This window comes from Lynx canadensis, chromosome A3 (assembly GCF_007474595.2).
Source record: "Lynx canadensis isolate LIC74 chromosome A3, mLynCan4.pri.v2, whole genome shotgun sequence".
In the NCBI taxonomy this organism is placed as follows: Eukaryota; Metazoa; Chordata; class Mammalia; order Carnivora; family Felidae; genus Lynx; species Lynx canadensis.
Genome location: NC_044305.1, coordinates 4,709,890 through 4,731,879, shown reverse-complemented (window position 1 = coordinate 4,731,879; position 21,990 = coordinate 4,709,890). Strand labels below are relative to the sequence as shown.

Genomic DNA, 21,990 nt, shown 5'->3' with positions numbered 1-21,990 from the left:
GGTGAGGGTTTCCAAAGGATAAAACCTATCGATAAAACCAAGGATAAGACTCTGAAGCTTAACAGAAGATCTTGTCGCCACTGGCCCTTGTTGGCCATACTCCTTAAGCTTTGGTCTCATCCGTAAAGTGGGATAAATGACCCCCCTCGCCCACCTGGCGTCCTCTCAGAGGCCCCCCAGTGCTGGCCAGTCCACACCCCCTCCTCATTAGTCCCCTCCCACCTGCACGAAGCCCCTCTTCCTGGGGTCTAATGACTGTCTCTCTCTACTCCATCTACCCTAGGCAGGGAGTTCAAGATCAAAGCCTGCCACGCTCCCTGTCCGGTGAGAGCCTACTTCCTGGCTCACGGCCCAACATTTCTCCTGCCCTCTGGGGCTTCTTCTAGAAAGACACTAATCCTGGGGTGCCTGGGTGGCTCAGTTGGTTGAGTCTCCCACTCTTGGTTTCGGCTCAGGTCGTGACCTCACGGTTTCATGGGTTCAAGCCCCCCCATCGGGCTCTGTGCTGATAGTGTGGAGCCTGCTTGGGATTCCCTCTCTCTCTGTCTCTCTGTCTCTCTCTCTGCCTCTCCCCTGCTCATGCTGTCTCTGTCTCCCTCAAAATAAAATAATACACTTAAAAAAAAATTTAGAAGGACGCCAATCCTATTGACCAGGGCTTCACCCTCACGACTTCAGCTCCTCCCACCGGCCCCACCCCCTAACACCATCACCTGGGGGATTCAGTTTCAACTTATGAACTGGGGGTACGGATGTTCAGTCTGTATAGCATCTATCCTGCTTGAGTTCGCAGGGTTTTCTGAATTTGCTGTTTGGTATCTTTCATCTGATTCTAGAAAATTCTCAGACATTAGAAATTCGTTCCGTTGTTTTGTTTTTTTTAAATTTTTTTTAACGTTTATTCATTATTGAAAGATAGAGACAGAGCATGAGCAGGGGAGGGGCAGAGAGAGAGGGAGACACAGAATCCGAAGCAGGCTCCAGGCTCTGAGCTGTCAGCACGGAGCCCCACACGGGGCTCGAACTCACGGACCGCGAGATCATGACCTGCGCCGAAGTCGGACGCCCAACCGACTGAGCCCCCCAGGCGCCCCCATTCCGTTGTTGTAAGAGACACGTAACATAGAATTTACCAGCTTGGCCATTTTAGGTGTGCCGTTTGGGGATATGGAATACGTTCACATTGTTGTGAGGCCACACCACCATCCATCTCCAGAATTCTTCCTCCTGTAAATCTGGAACTGCACACCCAGTAAACAATGACTCCCCATAACAACTCCTAGTAACCACGGCTCTACTGTCCGTCTTTGTGATTCGGACCACTCCAGAAACCTCCTCTAAGTGGAATCACACAGTGTTTGTCCCCTTGTGCCTGGCATATGTCACCTGGCGTAATGTCCTCCAGGTTCATCCGTATTGGAGCAGGTGCGAAAACATCTCCTTCAAATGTTGCCTCGGCCCAAGTCTCTCACTGTTCTCTTCTGGATGTTGGGCTAGTAGTTTATTCAACCAGTGTTATTCAAACTGTAGGTTGTTTCCCAAGAGTGACTTATAAAATCAATTTAGTAGGTTGTTACCAGCGCTGAGAAAGAAAATAAATAGCAAATATAAGAGTGTATTGTATTATTTCATGGAGCTTCTGTTTCGGTTGTATTGATTAACATACTTATACATATATCTATGTAGCGAGTCACAAATAAAATGCATTTATTACTGTGGGCTGTGCTAAAGAGAGAGACCGAGAAAGAGAGGTCTGTAAAACATATCATTCTCCATATCTCTTTACTTATCATAGCTTATCATAGCTTCATCTCTCATTTTTATGTCCCACATCATGGATATTTCTTCAGACCTCCCTTGCAGTCACTAATTTTCCCTTAGGCTGCTGATAAACCTGTTTCAGGAGTTTTTAAAAAATTTTTAAACGTTTATTTATTTTTGAGAGAGAGAGAGAGAGAGACCATGAACAGAGGGAGGCGCAGAGAGAGAGAGAGACGGAGACACAGAATCAGAAGCAGGCTCCAGGCTCCGAGCTGTCAGCACAGATCCCGACAGGGGCCTCGAACTCACACACTGGGAGATCATGACCTGAGCTGAAGTCTGACGCTCAAGCGACTGAACCACCCAGGCGTCCCTGTTTCAGGAGTTTTTCATTTCAGGGTTTATTTACTTATTCACTTTTTGAGTCTGTAAGTCCTGCTTTGTTTTTTTTACATATCTAAGTGGTCACTTGGCAGGTTTCTAACGTTGGGTTTAGCCTGCACCCCTACTCAGGGAAGGGTGCCATATTGGTTTTAGGGTTAGTCTTCACGGTGGTCACTGCAGGCACTCAGGGGTGGCGGTGGCCAGGTCAGCTTGATGAGGGACGTTCATGTTCTTGGGTCCACACACAGCTCCCTCATCTGCGCCATGACCACTTTGTAAATAAACCCAGTGGCACAGCTGGGAAAAGAGACTGTCATCCGCAAAATGTGTCACCTTGTCCACTTGATGATTGGAGAGTCACCGCTTCGGTGGATGCCCTCGGGTGGGCACTCGCATGGGACGCCAGTATCTTCTCACTGTTCCCATCCCGAGAACCGTCCACATCCCTGCTTTCCACACCTGCTTCTCATCGTATCCAGCTCCGCCGTGCGTGTCCCCGGCCCCGGTTGCCGCTCAGTGTACGTTTGTGCTCTCGGTCATCTCTCAGCCAAAGTAGACATCCAAAGGTACTGCTTGAGATTTTGGCAAATCTGTGAATTCCATTTCGGTTGTAATTCTGCAACCTGCCTAATTAACTTTTGGGTATGATTTTCAACAAGGTAAAACACCTGTTGCCACTAGAAAGAAATAGGGGTGCCTGGGTGGCTCAGTCGGTTAAGCGTCCGACTTCAGCTCAGGTCACGATCTCACGGTCCGTGAGTTCGAGCCCCGCATCGGGCTCTGGGCTGACGGCTCAGAGCCTGGAGCCCGCTTCCGATTCTGTGTCTCCCTCTCTCTCTGCCCCTCCCCCGTTCATGCTCTGTCTCTCTCTGTCTCAAAAATAAATAAACATTAAAAAAAATTAAAAAAGAAATAGAAATAGATGATTATTGTAGGGCTCCGCAGCATCTCCCCGGCTTTCTGACTGTGACTGAAGCTAAGAGTTGAAAGAACTTATCACTTCCTTTCTGGAATAGCTCCAGCGAACCTGGGTGCAGCTGGCCCCACCCCGCAGTCCAGCCGCCACTCAGCTCTCCAAGGCCCTTCTTTGGGCGCCGTGTCGCAATCAAATGCAGTTGATAACGTAATTAGCAAGGATATCAGCAATGATGCACCATGTATGTTACTTGTAGATTCCTTGTAACACGCGCTGCATGCTAACCTAGCTCTCTGGAGAAACAACAACAACAACAACAACTCTGATGTGTAGTTCTTCCGGATTTCTGCGGTGCAAACACTCCCACCATGACTGATTTTAAGCAATTTATGGGATGGCACTGAACGGAGTTGAGAAGTGACGTGCACCATTGGCTCTTACAAGCTGATATGAGCTCACTCCAGCCGGGCCCTGCTTGTCTCCCACATCCCACTGGCCCTGCCGTCTGGCAGGATGACGTGACCACATCAGACGCAGAATACTTCTTTGAGGCTCCGTGTCCTGGGGACCACTCTTGGTACCACGTAGTGTCAGTGAAGGTCCAGCCAGGAAAGCAGAAATTCCAACGGTTATCTTGACAAAGGTAATTTAGTGTCAGGGAATGGTTAATCAGGTAACGGAAAATGTAAAAGCCAGGAGACACTGAGGATCACGAGGCTAGGAAAGTGAGTGGGGGGGGGTACTGTTTAGTGGGTGTGCAATTCCAGTTTTGCAAGAGGAAAATTCTGGAGATGAATGGTGGTGTGGCCTCACAACAATGTGAACGTATTCCATATCACCGAACGGCACGCTTAAAACAGTCAAGCTAGTAAATTCTATGTTATGTGTATCTTACAACAATGAAATGAATTTCTAATGTTGTCTGAGAATTTTCTAGAATCAGATGAAAGATACCAAACAGCAAATTCAGAAAACCCTGCGAATTCAAGAAGGATACATGCTATACGGACTGAACATCCGTATCCTCCCCCGGTTCATAAGTCGAAACCTAATCCCCCAGGTGATGGTGTTAGGGGGTGGGGCCGGTGGGAGGAGCTGAAGTCGTGAGGGTGAAGCCCTGGTCAATAGGATTAGCATTTTTTCTAGAAGGAGCCCCAGAGAGCAGGAGAAATGTTGGGCTGTGAACCAGGAAGAGGGCTCTCACCAGACAGGGAGTGGCTGCGCTTTGATCTTGGACTTCCCAGTCTCCAGAACTGTGAGAAGTCAATGTTATTTAAGGCATCCAGTCCATGCCATTTTGTTATAGCAGTCTGAATGGGCTAAGACAATAAATAAAAAGCTGTATCATGGTAAAACAGCAGAACCCCAGAATAGGTGGAAAAACAGATCACCTTTGAGGGGACGATGGGGTTGTCATCGGGGATCTCAACAGTAACAGTGGTAGCCAGAAACCCGTGAATTACCTTCCGGGGTGTTGAGAGAGACCTGTCGCTCATAAGCCTGCCAAAGTATGTTTCAAGAACAAGGGCAAAGTAAAGTCATTTTCAGATTAACAAAAACGGAGACAGTTTGCCTCAACAAACTCTCAGTGAAACAGAATTTAAAGAATGTACTTCAGTCACAAGGAAGTGAAAGTGATCCTAGTTGTTAAGTTCTGAGATGCAAGAAGAAAAGATGAGCAGATTATTTTGAAAGAGAGAGAGAGAGAATACAAGCAGGGGAGGGCCAGAGAGAGAGGGAGAGAGGGAGAGAATCCCATGCGGGCTCTGTGCTGAGACCATGGAGCCTGATGCAAGGCTCGAACTCAGGAAGTGTGAGATCATGACCTGAGCCGAAACCAAGAGTTGGATGCTTAACCGATGGAGCCACCCAGACGCCCCTAAATCAATTTAGTAATGACTCCTGGCATGAAAAGGAAAAAGTAAACCTGAAATACACCGTAATGAAGGCGTATAATTTGGGGGATGGGTGGTTAGAGTTAATGTGTCCCAAAGTCCTCAGATTTCAAGGGAGCATGGTAAAGGCATTTTAAAAATTGGACTTTCATAAATACCCATGTCACAATTTCTAGGGTAATCAAGAAAACAGCAGAAATAGTGTGTAAGAGGAAGAAAAAGAGAAAGAGGAAAAAAAAAAAAACAGCCCTAAAGAAGGAGGGAGAGGAAAAAGAAAAAAACAGGCATGTTTTTAGAAAGACATTTCAGAAATAGAAAGCACAAAATAAGACAGTAGAAATGAATCCCGATATATATTAGTAAATATAATAAGTGTAAATGGACCAAATGCTCTAGTTAAAAGACAAAGATTATCTTTTTAAAAACTTTTTTTTACAAAAAATTTTCAAGTGCATAGAAGAATGGAAGGCATACTACAAAGAATACCACAGTAAAGCCAACTTTAACTATTTGCTGTTTGTTTCCTCTACATGTGTATATATATAGCAGACTAGTAAGAACACATATTTTATGTAGTGAACATTACATAAGGACATAATATTTAAATGGGCATAATGTAGTGTCCACTTTGGAGGCTGAGCAGATCCGGGTTCCCAGCAATCTTTAATAGCATAGTTTATTTGCGTGGTTATCTTTCCAAAGGCTGTCCTTCCAACAGACTCTAGTTGGAGGGTAGGGACCAGGTCAATTTCTCCGATCGTTGTATTTGTAAATATTGGTTGCGTCTATTAAGAAAGGATGCAGCACAGTGCTTGTAACATGGTAAACATTTAATGGAGAGTGGTTTTCATCACATTCGATGCTGCTGTTATTGAAGGCGCTCAGCAGAGTGGCACAAAAGAAGCAAGCAATGGTGGTAGCTCACTGTATATTTATTGCCTGCCCTATGTCGCAGCGCCTAGAACACACCATTCACTTATAAACATGTTTATAATAAGAATAAATAGTACTTTCGTTATTATTCAAAGTCTCTACCAGTGTCTGGCACTACATAAGCAAGGGAAAAGTGGAAGTTTCTTCTTATGGAGTAAAGCACTTCACACAACGGCTGGCTCCCACGGGTCCCGAATAAACAACCTCCGGGATGACTGTTCTCAGGGCTGAGTGTCCCGGCCCGGCCCCGCCTCCAGACCTGCACGAGGCCCCGCCCCCTGGCTCCCGGTGGCCCCGCCCCGCGGCCAACGCCGCGCCTGCGCACAACCCCGGGAGGGGCTCCGCGCGCGCAGCTTCCCGCCGCCCGAGCGCGCGCAGGGCCGAACCGGCCAGCCCGCTGCGTGCCTGCGTGCGTGCGTCGCTGCGTGCGTGCGTGCGTGCCGTGCGCTCGCCGGGCACCGCGGCCTCGCCCTCGCCCTCCGCCCCTGCGCCTGCACCGCGTAGGCCGCCCCCCCCCCCCCGCGCGCACCCCGTAGACGACCCCCGCCCGCATCCCGGCCGGCCCCCCCTTTCCAAATTTAAAGGGGGCGCAGCATTAACGCCTCCCGCCTCGGGTGACCTCTTAGGGGTCTCCCCGCCAGAGGTGCCCCGCCGCTGAGGAACATGGCGAAGGTGGAGCAGGTCCTGAGCCTCGAGCCGCAGCACGAGCTCAAATTCCGAGGTAAGCCGGAGGCCCGCCATGTTCGGCCGCGGGCCCGGCCCCGCCGCCCCGCGCCCCCGCCCGCAGGCCCCGGCGGCGCGGCGGTGACGTGGGTCCCCGCGCGGCCCGCGGTCCCCGCCCCGCCCGACGGCGCGTCCGCCCCGCGCACCGAGCCCGTCGGGCAGCCGGGGCCTCCCGGTGCACGCCGTCCGGTCAGGGGCTCTTCCGGCCGAGGGTCAGCTGTTCCCCCCCCCCCCCCCCGCGGGGCCGACCTGTCCGGGGTTCGCCCACCTGTCGCCGCCCCCGAGAGGCCCCGCGCCGACGCCCCCCTTCCCCCGCCCCGCGGCGGACACCTGCAGCCGTGCCCCGTCACACCCCTGCTCCGCGTCTGCACGGCGCTCACACCATCTCCAAGGGCAGTTTTACGCACTTGTGTGCTGCGCTCCCACGCTAGAAGGGAAACTCCATGAGGACAGGACTTGGCCGTTTCTCTGCTGCGTGCCCGGCGCTTGTCGGGAGCCCGGGGGACGTCTGCTGCGCCAATGAATGAAAAGGCCCTCGGCGGTTCTGATGGGACGTGGCCCAACTTGCCTGCCTCTGCCTTCCTCGTGCCCGGGGCTCACGTCCGTGCAGCGGGGGACGGGGGGGGGGTGGGGGGGGGCAGGGGCGAGCCGCAGGAAGCCTAGTGCGCCACGTGTGCCTGTGGCCAACCAGGGCCCTTTGGATGGCCAGGCTTCACGCCGCCTGTGTGTTTTCTCCACTGAAGTGTAAGCGTCGCGGGGCAGAGGGGGCCGCGTCAGGCTTGCCCGTTCCTACTTTTCAGATGTGTTGAGTAAACCGTGTGCTCGCTCCGTGCTGAGCCCTGGAGAGACCAGGAATGGACCGCAGACAGGTCCCCAGCTGTCATAGTGCTTACCTTCTCGCCGCAAGCAGAAACTCTTTTCAGGTAGTGCTGAGGTCTGGGAAGGAGATCCAGCGGGTGATACGGTGAGAGGACACGTTGTGCGGGGTGGCGAGGGCGCGGTCGGAGCTCAGGCGGTGTTCGTGGAGCGAATGCTGACCGGAGGCACCCTGCTTCCTGTGTGTTGGCAGGAGGTAGTTTAGGGTCACTCTGACTTACCCAGAGTTACCCTGTTGGCATGTGACACATGTGAACTCAGACTTCAGAGCTTAGACTCCTTTCTTGATTGATTGATTGATTGATTGATTGATTGATTTAGAGGGAGAGCACGCAGGGGAGGGGCAAAGAGAGAGAGCGAGCATTCCAAGCAGGCTTCGCACTGCCAGCGCAGAGCCCGACGTGGGGCTCGAACCCACAAACCATGAGATGACCTGAGTGGAAATCAAGAGTTGGACCCTTACCCAGCTGAGCCACCCCGGTGCCCCCCAGAGCTCACAGTCCTTCACGATTATGCTGTCTGACCCCTGGGAAATACTCCAGAACTGTGGCTGTCACTTTGCCTCCCAAAATAACAATCGGAAACGATTCTAAATGTGTAAAGAACCAAAGAGTTTCCGGTTGAAATGAACATCAAACAAAGACAAAAAAGCCCCACGAACCTAACGTGGAGTGTCATTCGGTGACAGTGCTTCGGCTTGCGTGATGTTCTCACGGCCTCATTCTAGAGCAGCCAGGATGGGAAGGGAACCCGAGTAGCTACAGTGAATGTGGAGGGCGATGGTTTCCACTTGAATTGTCTGAGGTTCTGCACCCCAGAAGCAGGGGCTGGCTACTCCTGAGTATTGGCACTTTCGTTCATTTTGTTCACACACGTTTACTGAGTGCCTGTTCCACGTGTCAGAAACCAGGGGAGATGAGTCCCCGTCTCCCTCAACCCCTCACTCTAGGACTTAAGTGAAGGGAAGGGGGCAGATGACAGAATCAGCCAGGACAGTGCCACGATCTAAGGTGATCGTAGAGCTCCGAGAGCACCAGGGAGGTCCGCTCCTGAAAAAGATGTCATTTGAGCTGAGTTTAAAGGTCAGCTGGAAGCAAACTAGAAGAAGAAGTGGGTGGGGAGTACGTCAGGCAGAGGGAATGCCATGTCTGGAGGCAGGAAGGCCGAGTGAGCCCCTTTGGGGTGCCACTGGTAGTTCTGAGTGACAGCAGCAAGCGGCATTCGCTGGGGTTGCGAGGCAAGGTAGGGCGTGAGGCTAGCTAGGAGACAGGAGTAAGGCTCGAGGCCTGTGCGCAGACACAGCCAGGATCCAAATCCAAATTGTGTTGCTTCTCCTTAGGTAGTCCCTTGATTGGTTCCCACCCCCCGAACCTGCCCCCAGTACATAACACTCCTCCAATGTTGTGTTACGGAAAGAGGCACTGATTTGAGGAAATTGAAGTTTTTGTTCTGGTTCTTTCAGTTCGAGATGTTTGATATTGGGCTGGCGACTTCACTGCACGAAGTCTGGGGTGAACTCAGTCCATGGGATGGAACTCACGTCTACCTAGCCTCCCGTAGAAAGTTTTGTTGTTGCTTTGCAGTGATGTCATGGCTGTTCAGCAGCTTTGTAAATGCACAGTATTTTACAGAGCTTGGTGGTTGTATTTAGACAACTGGTTTCCTCATTTCAACTTCTTTACCTGCGAGGTGTAGCTAGAGAAACAATGACCCTTCTGGCCCTAGGTTGGCCAGAGTCATGATGGCCAAAGTCACTGGATATTTGTGCTAGGAGAGTGGTCCAAGAAAAGTCAGGGTGTCAGATTGTTGAAAAAGCTGTTGGCTCATGACTTCAGAAAAGGCATCTGCAGTCATCTGTAGATACTGCTTTATGAGATGGGTTTATTTGCTTTAAGCTGAGGGCTAAGACAATTTAGAATAGAGACTCTGTCCTCTGGCTTGCTGTATACAGTTCATTCATTTCAGGATGAGAATTGCCACTTTTAACAGATGTCTTCCAAGTTACTTAGGGTGATGACTCTGACTTCAGGTGGTTTACTTCGAAGAATCAAACCTGCAAGCTCACTTAATAAGGCATTAATTAAAATGCCTAAAATAACACAAATTATCATCGAAAGGAAAACAGTTAATTATCTTTCATTTATTTTTATTTTTTTAAAGTTTATTTTGAGAGCGACAAGGAGAGAGACCAGGCATGGGAGAGCAGGGGAGGGGCAGAGAGAGAGGGAGAGAGAGGGAGAGAGAGGATCCCAGGCTGTCAGCACAGAGCCCAATGTGGGGTTCACGCCCATGAACTGTGAGATCATGACCTAGGCAGAAACCAAGAGTTGGACGCTTAACTGACTGAGCCATCCAGGTGCCCTAAAAGTTAATTATCTTTTAAAGGAATAAAAGAATCATCTTTTATTTATTTTTTAAAAATATCTATTTACTTAATTATCTTTGAGAGAGAGAGAGAGAGAACATGTGCACACATGTGCACGAGTGGGGAGGAGCAGAGAGAGGGAGAGAGAATCCCAAGCAGGCTCCGTACTGTCAGCACAGAGCCCAGTGTGGGGCTCGAACCCACAAACCATGAGATCATGACCTGAGCCGAAATTGGGAGTCTGACACCTAACCAACTGAGCCACCCAGGTGCCCCAAGAGTCATCTTTTTTTTTCTTTTTTAAAATTTTTCATGTTTAGTTTTGAGAGAGAGCGCGCAAGTGGAGGAGGGGCAGAGAGAGAGAGAGGGAGACACAGAATCCAAAGCAGGCTCCAGGCTCTGAGCTGTCAACGTAGAGTCTGATGCGGGGCTGGAACTCATGAGCCGTGAGATTATGACCTGAGCCGAAGTTGGAGGCTTTAAGCGACTGAGCCCCCCGCCGGAACCATCTTTCAGATTCAGCCTTAGGTGATATGGGATTATATATGTTTGAATCTTTTTCATTTTGGACATTTTTTTTCTTTCTTTTTCTTTCTTTTCTTTCTTTTTTTTTTTTCTTGAGTTTATTTTGAGAGAGAGAGAGAGTGGGTGTGTGTGTGTGTGTAGGGGAGGGGCAGAGAGGGAGAATCCCAAGCAGGCTCCAAGTTGCCAGTGCAGAGCCTGATGTGGGGCTTGAACTCAAGAACTGTGAGATGATGACCTGAGCTAAAACCAAGAGTTGGATGCTTAACCGACTGAGCCATCCAGGAGCCCCACATCTCGGACATCTGTGTGATTATGTTGAAGTTAAGGATGTTACGGAGGAAAAGAACATAGACTTATGTGACTTGTTGTTCAGACTTCCAGAGAGTGCCGGGCTGCCGGTGTTAAGTATTAGAAGGAGAAGGACTGCAGGCTTCCTGGAAGAAGCGCGGCACCGTGACATCTGCCGTGTTGAAATAGTAGAGGCTCATTTGGACTGGAGGACCTTTCTGGAAGAGTTAGGGTCTTTGGAAACCTGTGAAGTGTGTGCTTTGCCTTGTGGCTCTTTCTGTTGATCTCATTTCTTTCAAGGCCTACCTACTTTCCTTTGTGGCTCCCAACTCTGAGGTCCCACTTGTTGCCCAGCTCAGAGGCAGCTTTCTGAACAAGTCACTTTCAGGGCGTTTTGGTCTCTTATTTTCTTTCTGTTCTCTATCCCCTTCTATCAGATTCCGTCTGCGGTAAATAGTATGTCTTGTGTTTTTTTGGTCATTGTCCAGGACTCTTAATCCTTCTTCACATCCTAGCCCATGACACAGTCACATGAGAGTGGTCTGTTAACCGTCCTCATGGGTGATTAGTTAAGGTTTAAACCCGCTGTGGATCTTTGCTTTAGTCTGAGACTAAACCACTGGCCTTCAAGAAGTCTCGCGGTTGGTCAGTAGGGTTGGCGCCGGTAGACTGGTGTGGTTAATTACCACCTTGGGGAGAAAATAGGAACCTGGGCACTGTGGATGGAAGATAGGTTCGCGACCCTGTCTTTTGTGTGAAGAAAGCATGCTTGGAATCACTAGTCCATCCCCTTAAGTTAATGTGTCATTTAGTATTGTTTAGGAAGCCAAAAAATATAAAACCTTGTAGATATAGTCAGTTCAGTGCAGTAATTATCTTTCAGATGCTAAGTACAACATTAGTTCTTTTGCTTTAGTATAGCACTGATTTCCTTAACATTTCTTGGTCATGTAGAACAGACTGCGTTTTACAGCACAACAAAATGTCAGCAGTGTGCTTAAGATTCTTTATGGTCGTGGTTTCAATCCATCCTGAATAGATTATCTTCATTTATTTAATTATTAACCAGCTTGCTCATCAAAAGCAAGTGGCATTAAACTTACTAAGCTTTAATCAAACTTCATTCTTCTTAGATTGTACTGTTTACTTCTGACTTTAGGTTCCTGGGGGAAAATGTGAGCCAGAAGTTACCTTTCTTTTATTCGCTTACTTACCATCTTCGTGGTTAACTCCTTAAGTGGAAAAAGTGGGTAGACTTGGCCATGTCCTCGTATCTGGAAAATGGTGATAGTTCCTAGATGTGTGTGGCTGTAACTTCATCATAGTTCTCTTCATAATTACCCGGTAGCTTTGCATCTGTGTGTGGATTTATTAAAATAATTAGTCTGAGCTGATGCTTATTAAAGACATGGCATCTTAAACATTACTGTCACTGTCTGTTATTTATTACAGCGGGATAGCATCTTTTTTTCTAATGCTGAGGACAAAATACTGAGAACTTTGACCCTGCGATATGACCACTGCATAGTTGAAAATGAGGGGAAGAGTCAAGGGAGTAAACTATGTTGGTTACTCCTGGTAACTCCATGCAAACCGTAATAAACTGCATATAACTCCTTGGATACTCCGTGTAACTCCACGTAAACTATGTTGGTACTCCCCTGAGGCTCGGTTTTTAAAATCTGAAACTTGAATTTTTACATAAGGAATCATCTCCAAAGATCGCCTCATCCACTCCCCATCTGTATTTGAAAAATTTGCCATCTGAAGGCTGACCATGATTTGGAACAGATGAGCGCAGCTTTCGGCAAGGTGACAAGAAAGAGTGCTGAGTTCCATTAGTCAAGACAAGGTTGCCATAGAGTGTCTTTAATAAAATAAAATAAAAGCCTTCCGCACGCAGTAATTTTGCAGCAGGGATTGTGTTAAAAACAAAGTTACATTATGCTTTCTAGGCTCGCTTCCTCGTTTTCTATCCTTTTAGGCCCCTTTCAGGCTGTCATCAGCATAGCGTATCTGCGCTTGCTTTGGCCCTTGCTCAGTGGCTGTGTGCCTTCTTTGAAGTTTCTACCTGACGGACCTGGGCTGCTGGCTTTACAAAAACAAGAGTCGTTTAAAGAAGCTTTGTTTATGGAAACAAAGTTACCGGACTTGACAGACATTTTAAGATTTTTTTTTTTTTTTTAAATCAGCGCGGCAGAAAAGTATCTGTAGAATATCTATTTTTCACAATGTTAAATGTGTTAACAGAAGCTGTTGATGTTTAGATACAACTTCAAGTGCTTTAGCCTTTCTTGCCTTGCATGGGAAAAAAAATCATTGAGAAAATGGCATGGTTCCATGGGAAGCACTCCTGAAGTGCTTTCTTTTAATAACGTTTTAGACAGGACGTAAAGCTGTAGCAACACCACCTTAGAGTTTTCCTTTATCCTTTCAGAGGGTTATCATCAGCCTTTGACTAGTAGGTTAGTTTTTCTTTTCATCAGTGTCAGATAACGTCTTCAGTCAGACTTTGTGGTTTATGGGTGTGTGTCCACGTCCGCGTGGGCAGCCAGTGTTGCTAGTGGGTACACATTGTTACAGATAACCTGTGATAATGTTTGAGTTTGTATACAGTTGGCAGCTCAGTAGGCTCCTGCAGTGTCGGCCTATCTGGGAAGGGTGGTTAGGGAAATACGTATTTGGGGGAGAGAGAGAGACTGTTGTTTGTGCCTTTTGGATTGTTCTCTAAGGCAGTGGGATGGACCCCGGGACCATTTACCTACATGTAAATTGCTCGTGATGCGGCTTGGAACCTTTACAACTCTGAGTGGCTTGGATTGTCTAAGGCTTGGAGAGCGCCAGAGAAGGGCGGAACGGAAAGCTTGAACCTAGCGAGCTAGGAGCAGAGGGCATATTTACTTGTAAGGGGCTGAGTGGGCGACTCCCCCTGCTTCCCCTCTGGGTTGGGCGTGGAGTTAAAAGCAGTGGCTGTATGCGGATGTCCATTTGGAAGAGCAAAGGTAGGGGAAGGACGAACATTTCTGGAAGATGGATGTTGAATTTCCAGGAAACAGTGCACAGAGTGTAAGGACTGTCCATAGACGCTTGCTGTTTTCTATCTCGTTTACCCCGCGCCACAGTCCTGTGAGGTCAGTTACTCGGTGGTTAGGCAGCGGGCCCCTGAAGGAGGCTGCGGTGGTAAGTGGTGGTGCAGGGATTTCACCCTGGTGTGCCTGGCGCTAAAGCCCGTTTCTTTTCGGTACGTCCCCGTCAGCTCTTTAGAACGAACTCATAAAGGGATTCATTCCTGGGGGAGGAATGCACAGGATTCATAACCGTTAAGGAAGTGTTAGTAGCTGTCAGGATAATTTCTTAAGAACGTTAATTAATTAAAAATGATTCTTCGTGGAGTTTTTTATGAAGGATTCTGGACCGTACTTTTTATTTAAAAAGTTCATGTCGATGACTGTGTAGCATTCTTTGGTTTACCTTGTGAATATTCACTTTTTATATCAGATCTTGATGGTACTTAATGATTCTGTGTGTGTAGACAACATTAGCTTTCGAGTAATTTGCAGCTGTGTTATTGAGTCTTTGGACGGTAGTGTGAAATGTGTGCATGATAGGGAAGTCACAGGTTTGCAGTTTTGCGAAGTGGGTATCCTGGAAGGTAAGATAGGAATATCTAACATAAATGACCTTTCAGGTGCCACCTTCGGCTCTGCTGGTGGGGCTATAAACCCTTTAGTCCCGATGCTCCTGCTAGGCCCCTGCCTTCAGCCGGAAGCGAAAAGGGTAAGTTAGTAGATAACCAGAGGTTTCTCGACTGCCGAAAGAGACTACTTCACGGGGTATAGTAACAGAAAGTGTCGTTTTATTCTGTACGAGCTGTGCTTTGGGAAGCCTCGCTCCCCCGCGTGATGACCTGCACGCATACACGTCCAGCTGGAGAGGGTTTGGAGACCTGCACGGATATGATGATTGTGTGCGTAACAGACGGTCGTCCAGTTGTGAATATTTTGGGTGTCTTCCTTTTCCACAGCTCATCCTTTGAGGTTTTCTTCATGGACAGACCGCGCCTTCTTGTCTGGTGGAAGGAACAGAACATGTGGCTGATGGAGGGTGGGTTCCACCACCACATAGTGAAAGCTTCCTGTGGACCAGGCATTGGGTCGGGGACTGAGGAGTCCTGGCTCACAAGGTTCCCAGCCTGTAGGTGGTAGAGGGCAGGGCACACCCTGGAGACAGTGCACTTACGGGCCGTCTCCACCTGGGAGCTTAGACGAAGCTGTGCGGGTTCCTCTTCGGGTTTCGATCTCACAGGGAAGGGGGCATCTGAGATTTGTGACTTGCTGGGCTCTTACTGTGTGCGAGGCATTTTTCTGTACCTGCTCATTCATGTAGTTCTTACAACAGCTTAGGAAGTGGAAACAGTTAGGATGTTCAGGTTCAGGAACCTGAATTAGGGGTGGAGCTGGGATTTGAACGAGATCTGCCCGCAAAGCCCGCGTCCTTTATCCTTACGTTGGCCGTTGGCCGTATCTCTTCCCTTCGCGACCAGTGGGCGTGTGGCTGAGTAGGAAGGCCCTAGGTTTTCTTATTTATTATGTTGTTAGGAAGATGAAAGGGGGTCTGGAAGTAGGACAGTGGGCCTCGAGAAGGAGAATTGAAAGAGAAACGAGAGAAGAAGGAAGGAAAGGTGCTTCCTTGTAATCTCGGCCCGTAATGGCCTCCTCGCATGCTGGCATGAAGCGCAGAGTTGTTCTGGAACCTTGGAGTGCCTGACTGACGTTAAACATACCTTTCTTCCAATTCTTTTCTCCCCTAAGAACTCACGTTCTAACTCGATCACTTCTGACCATGTCATTAATGTGTTAGTGTTAAAAATTGTGTCCTGGTATTATCACCGCATCTTCCCTTCTGCCACCCGTCGGCCTACGTGAGGCCCTTTACTTTCTATTGCCTGCGACCCCCATATGATTGTCGCTTAGCTGCTACTATTTTCCTTCGGTCGCATCATTCAGCAGCTATGGTAGAGTAGAAAAAAGGGAAGGAAAGGAAAGGTACCTGTCTGAGAAGTCAGTATCATCATCATCTCCGGTTTAGAAGTGAGAGGACCTAGGGGCGCCTGGGTGGCGCAGTCGGTTAAGCGTCCGACTTCAGCCAGGTCACGATCTCGCGGTCCGTGAGTTCGAGCCCCGCGTCGGGCTCTGGGCTGACGGCTCGGAGCCTGGAGCCTGTTTCCGATTCTGTGTCTCCCTCTCTCTCTGCCCCTCCCCCGTTCATGCTCTGTCTCTCTCTGTCCCAAAGATAAATAAAAACGTTGAAAAAAAAATTTTTTTAAAAAAGAAGTGAGAGGACCTAGGCCTGGACTCTGAAGAGGTATAATTTATTTGCACCAGTCTCTCAGCGGCACAGCGTGTGTGTTTTGTATTACGAAGGGGGGCTTTGTTCCCTCTGGCGCTGTCACTTGGGAGACCCTCTGCTAATCTCACTGGCTTTGATTTCCTCTTCTGTTGGATGAGGGGGCTTGACCTGAACATCACTGGCTGTTCCATCCAGCTCTAGCCTTGAGAACGGGACATTCAAGTGTATTTTAGCTGAAGCAGAAAGATGGAAAGCCCCTTGAGGGCAGAAACTGGGGCTTGTGTTTCCCATAGAACCTACTAGTGCCTTAGTGGGCGCCCGGGTATTTAATTCACAAACCCTCTTGGTCCTGTTTAAAAGTTCAGTCAGTGTCAGGATTCTGTCAACCTTTCCTGAGTATTCTTAGACCTTTTCTCATCTAGCTTTTTTCTGCATCTCCTCGGATTGCACAGATTGTATATCATTTGCATATTTTATGTCTTACTCTTGGGTGCTTCATTTTCTAACTGCTTTATTTTCTCTTCTAGAATGCAAGCTCCTGTAGGTTTTGTTTCTTTAGTTTTTCCAGCAATGACTAATAGAACATGCCTTCTTTTTCTCCAGGTACTTTTTAAGACCCTCACCTTTCCTTTTTTGTTTGTTTGTTTTGTTTTGTTTTGTTTTCTTCTTTTTTTTTTTTTTTTTTTTTGGAGCAGTTTTAGATTCCCGGTAAAGGTAACAGGAAGGTACAGAGATTTTGAATATACTCTTTGTTCCCACAGGCATAGCCTCCCCCATTATCAACACCGCCCATGGGAGTAGCACATTTGTCACAATTTATGAACCTACACGGCTACATTATAATCACCTAAAGTCCATAGCTTGTATTATGGTTCACACTTCGGATTTGGACAATGTATCTACCATGATACATTGTATCTTGATACGTATCTACCATAATAATATTATGAAGAGTAATTTCATTGCCCTAAAAATCCTGTTTTCAACCTACTCATCCCTCTCTTCTCTCCAGCCCCTGGCAACTACTGATCTTTTTACTGTCTCCATAGTTTTATCTTTTTCAGATTATCGTGGAGTTGGAATCATAGAGTATGTAGCCTTTTCAGATTGATTTCTTTCACTTAGTAACGAATATATTCTTTTCCTATGGTTTTCTTCCACTAACCCCAAAGAAAGGACACAACCCTGGACATGGTCATCTTTTTAGTATTCCGTAGGACCATTTGAAATAGAAGCATACCTAAGACTAGAAAGAGGGATTTGCTGAAAAACCAAAGGTTTGTCCTTGTGGAGGCTTATTTGAATTCTCATTCTGTTGGTTGAATTGATTTGTTGGCATATAAATGTATCCTGATGGACTGCTCTGAAAATCTAAGTCCATGCTTTTTGACCTTTTTAAAGTCAGACACTGCTTTACTAATTGGATGAAGGAAAGCCATGAATCACTCCTTAGAGAATCTGCAGGTGTATTCATTCAGAACTTCTCGTGTAATTTGGGGACAGAAGGATCGCAGTTCCCGTGGGTGTCTCGTTGACCTCCGGTGTCAGAGAATGGCGGAGGGGGAGAAACATGCGAGGTCATCTGGAGAAGTCCCAAGGAACTTCGTCAGTTCATTTGGGTCTTTTTATTTTCTCCTCTCGTTATTTTTTTAAATGAATGCGTTTGCTCCCGCAGAGATAGTTTCTCTCTTTCTTTACTATCCAACGCTGAGCGCGGTGCTGGGTGCTGGCGGCTTAAGTCATTTTCGGTACGCACCTGAGCGTCGTCTTGTCCACCTCAGTCTTGGTTGCCCTCCTTACTTGTTCCCCCTTCACGTTCCTTCTTTTCCTCACAAGCTCCTGGATGTAGCGGTCCTAATGGCCATTTCCCCGGCACCCGGGCACCCCCCTGTTGCTGCCTCAGCACGCGCCCCTCTGCTCCCGAGCCCTGCTTCCGTCCCCAGCCTCGTCCCCGCCGGCTTCTCCCACCCAGGGGCCCACTCTTGCCCGCTCCCCCTGGAGTCCTGCTGCGAACGCTCAGGGCGATAGGTTTTCTCCCCCTCTTCTCGCTTTTCCTTCTCAGCGTCCCTCACTGTCCTCCCTCGTCCCCGCTGGGGAGGTCTTCCTTGGCACTTGCGGGTGACCCGGTGACCGCCAGAGGACCGCAGGCCTGACCCGAGCCCATACACGGAGCCGCGGGGGCGGGGGGTGCAGTAGGTGCCAAACCGCGCCCCTCGCTCCCTTGTCTTTTTCTCCTCCCGGCTCCTCGTCCCGCGGAGACTGCTGTGTGAGCGGGGCCCACGTCCGCGCGGTTGACCAGTTCGGTGACTCAGAAAGCCCGTGACTCAGATCTGCCCCTTCTTCCTTGTTCCTCCGTGGCTGCCTCGCTTCCCCCGGGTGACTGTCCTACCTCTTCGCTGGCCTTCCTGTCCGAGTCCTCTGTCTTGTCTCCGTCCTGGTGACGCTTTCACATGCGCAGGTCCAGCTCATCTGTTGCTTGCCTGAAATCACTGAATGTCTCCCCGTTGTCAAAAGAGTGAAGTGTACGTTTTTTAACAAGACCCGGAAAATGGTCCGTGCCTGTCGCCCTTGGTCTCCGGCGTCTTCTCTCCTCCACTCAGGTTCCAGCCGTTCCTTCTCCCCGGTGCTGGGGCTTTGCAGAGGTTGTCTTCTGCCACGCAGAATGGGTCCATTCCTCCCCCTGTGTCGCTGCTCCCTGCCACGTACCTCAGGGCTCGACACGGCTTCCGTCCTTGAGGTTGCTTTCCTGTCGCCCTCGCCACTCACACTGTCCTGTGTCCTGTGCTCCCACACTTACCATAGCAAGGAGCGTTTGGTTTCTTGACCCCCTTCCTCGTTAGCTTACGAGACCTTTGTCTTTTGTCCCCAGACGCCGGTGCCCAGCACGGCGCACGGCCCGGGGCAGGCTCTCCAGGCGTCCGCTGATGGTGTCCGGGCTTAAGAATATTGAGAGAGGGGAGCAGGGCGAGGAGAAGACTTTCTGCGGTGAAGGATGGGCAAGTCCACCCATCAGCAGAGCTAGCCGGGAGCAGCCGGGCCGTGTGGACCCCGTGCCCTCCGCTCAGAAATATTTAAGGTTTCCTACCGTGCTGGCGCTTCCGTCTGTCTGCGCGCTTCTCTTCCCACCCGTCCTCCCCCGCCGTTTCAGAGTCCGAACTGCTCCCTCACCCTGTATCCTTTGCCCGCTCCTTTCCCGTCGCAGGTGGTGTCTTGCTCCGTTAGCCAGCCCGTCCGGTGTCTCACGTCTCTCCTCCTGCCCGGTGCCTGCAGACGTGCTTCCGTTTCCCTTCCTGAAAAGAAGGCGCGTACCCCAGATCTTCCCCTGCGGACGCGGGCGCCCAGTCTTCCATCACAACTACATTTCTGGAAACACTGACTCTCGGTCACTGGCTTACGCCTTCACTTCCCTGTCACTTCTCAGGCCTCACCGCTCCACTGAAACCTCTTGTGCTTCACCGGGTTTCTCTCTGCGACATTTATCTTTGACTTTTCCGGTGAACTGCCCACCTCTTCATCGTTTCTTTTACCGGGTGTTGACATGACCCAGGCTCTGTCCTCCGTCTTCTCCATTTAACCGTTTTCTTTCTGCTTTCTCATTAACAGCGCCTTCAGCTGTCCCTTCTACACAGAAAACTTCCAAATTTGTATCTCCAAGCAGGTCTTCTGATCTCTGCGGTGTGCCTCCTGCCATCCCTGCCTGTCGGGTTGTCACGCAAGTGCCCCAGACGCCACGTGTCCCGTACTCTGCGTGCAGAGTTCATCCACGTGTTCCCGTCCAGCGGGTCTTTCACGTCTTGGGAATGGCCCCTCCAGTCTGCTGGGTGATCCAGACGTCCCAAACTCCTGTCGCCCCGAGGCTCCACCTCCGACACCCGCTCGAGCCATTGTATTCAGCACCACTGTGCACCCCTTTGCTGCTTTGATCTCCACTGCCACATCCCTTCCGGATTCTTCCCCCGTCCCAGCTCCGTTCCTGATTCTCCCTACTTCCCTCACCCTTCAAACTATCCTGTATACAGTTTTCAGAGTTATTTTTCTAAAATTGAAATTTGATCATGTCATTTCTTTATTGTAAAGCGTTCATTGGCTCCCTAGATCACATGGGTTAGTGTTCAGAATTCCTAGGCCAGGATCAAAGCCTTTCAAAATTGGGCTTTTGTTTTCCTTTTTTTAAACAGTGTCAGCTTTTATTTTCCATTTTAACAACTATAGTATTTATATGCTGTTCAGAATAAGAAGCCCTCAGACACGCACACGTGCGCTCATACTCATATACATAGTCAAATATGTGCAAATACATACCTTCTTATTTCTGGTTTATACTAAATGCTGTAGAGGCAATGGAAACTTTCAGAGCCCCTGTCAGAAAAGAGAAGCCCATTTTTTTCTTCACACTTACCTTCCTAGAATTATTTTTTTTAAGTTTTTTATTAAAAAATTTTTTTAAATGTTTATTTATTTTTGAGAGAGAGACACACAGAGTCTATCTGTGGGGGAGGGAGAGAGAGAAGGGGAGACACAGAATCCGAAGAAGGCTCCAGGCCCTAAGCTTTCAGCCCAGAGCCCAGCACGGGGCTCGAACTCATATACTGTGAGATCATGACCTGAGCGGAAGTTGGACATTCAAGCAACTGAGCCACCCAGGCGCCCCCCCCCCCCCAGAATTATTTTAATATTCTTCCTTTCATTTCCTCATGCAGAGCTCATTGTCATACTTGCATAGGGTTAAGGTAATTAGTTTTTACAGTTTATTTTTACTTAAACTGTAAGGTTTTTATTTTATTTTGTAGTTTTTTAAGTTTATTTATGTTGCGATTTAGAGAGAGATTGAGCAGGGGTGGGGGGTGGGGAGCGAGAGAGAGAGGGGGAGCGAGAGAGAGAGAGGGGGAGCGAGAGAGAGCAAGAGAATCCCGAGCTGGCTCTGTGCTGTCAGCAGAGTCCGGTGCGGGGACTCAGTTCCACGAACCATGAGATCAGGTCCTGAGCCGAGACTGAGAGCCGGAAGCTCAACTGACTGAACCACCCAGGTGCCCTGAACTGTAAACTTTTTAAAGAGCATTTGTCAGCTTCGTCCACTTCCCTCGTGCCGCCTCGGCTGTGGCCCTCTGTTTTCCTCCGTAAAGACCCCACTTCATTCGCCTCACACTGCTTTCACCAGGGCTTTCCTCCGGCCCCGAAAGCGTGTCGGTTCATCTTTTCAGACTCCAGCCCTTCCCTCAGCGTTCAGCCCCCCACTCTCCCCACCCTCCTGTGTTTGCGTAAAATGTTACGTATTACCTTTGATATAGTATTCAGTGCAGTGAGTGGTGATATAAAGCCCTCGAGTTAAAAGAGTGTGAACTCTGGGGCCAAACTACTTGGATGTGAATCTTGGACCCTATGTCATATGGGTCATAAGATCTTTGGTAAAGTATTTAACTTCCCTGTACCTCATATTCTTCACTATGGGGCATGTTAGGATTAAATGAGTTAATACAGGTGAAGTGTTTGAAATAGACCTGGCACGTAGATACATCTATTTATTTATTTATTTATTTATTTATTTATTTATTTATTTATAAATGTTTATTTTTGAGAGAGAGAGAGTGCGCACGAGTGTTTGTGCAAGTGGGGGAGGGGCAGAGAGGGGGGACAGAGGATCGGAAGCGGGCTCTGCACTGACAGCAGCCAGCCCGATGTGGGGCTTGAACTCATGAACTGCGAGATCATGACCTGAGCCAAAGTTGGACGCTCGACTGAGCCACCCAGGTGCCCCTATTTATTCATTTTTAAGAAGATTTCCTATCTTAGATTTTTAATGTTATCTCTACCCACAACACGGGGCTTGACTTACAACCCCGAGGTCCGAGAGTCGCATGCTCTACTGACGAGCCAGCCAGGCATCCCAGACCTGGCACGACTGAATGTTAACTGGTGTGTGATCATTTCTTCCCCCTCCCCCTGCAGATATATCGTCCTAGAGCCTCAATCTCACA

General features: G+C 48.9%; 1 protein-coding gene across 2 annotated transcripts in view; it reads left to right on the top strand.

Moving 5' to 3' along the window:
* The first annotated feature begins 6,331 nt into the window (after positions 1-6,331).
* VAPB (VAMP associated protein B and C) overlaps positions 6,332-21,990 on the top strand; it is a 39,993-nt gene continuing 24,334 nt past the window's right edge. Inside the window, exon 1 of one of the 2 annotated variants that reach the window (XM_030309309.1) lies at positions 6,332-6,610. In XM_030309309.1, coding sequence (XP_030165169.1) covers positions 6,553-6,610 — 58 coding nt within the window. In that variant the 5' untranslated portion in view covers positions 6,332-6,552. The remainder of the gene's footprint in view (positions 6,611-21,990) is intronic. The other variant, XM_030309312.1, reaches the window with a different exon arrangement.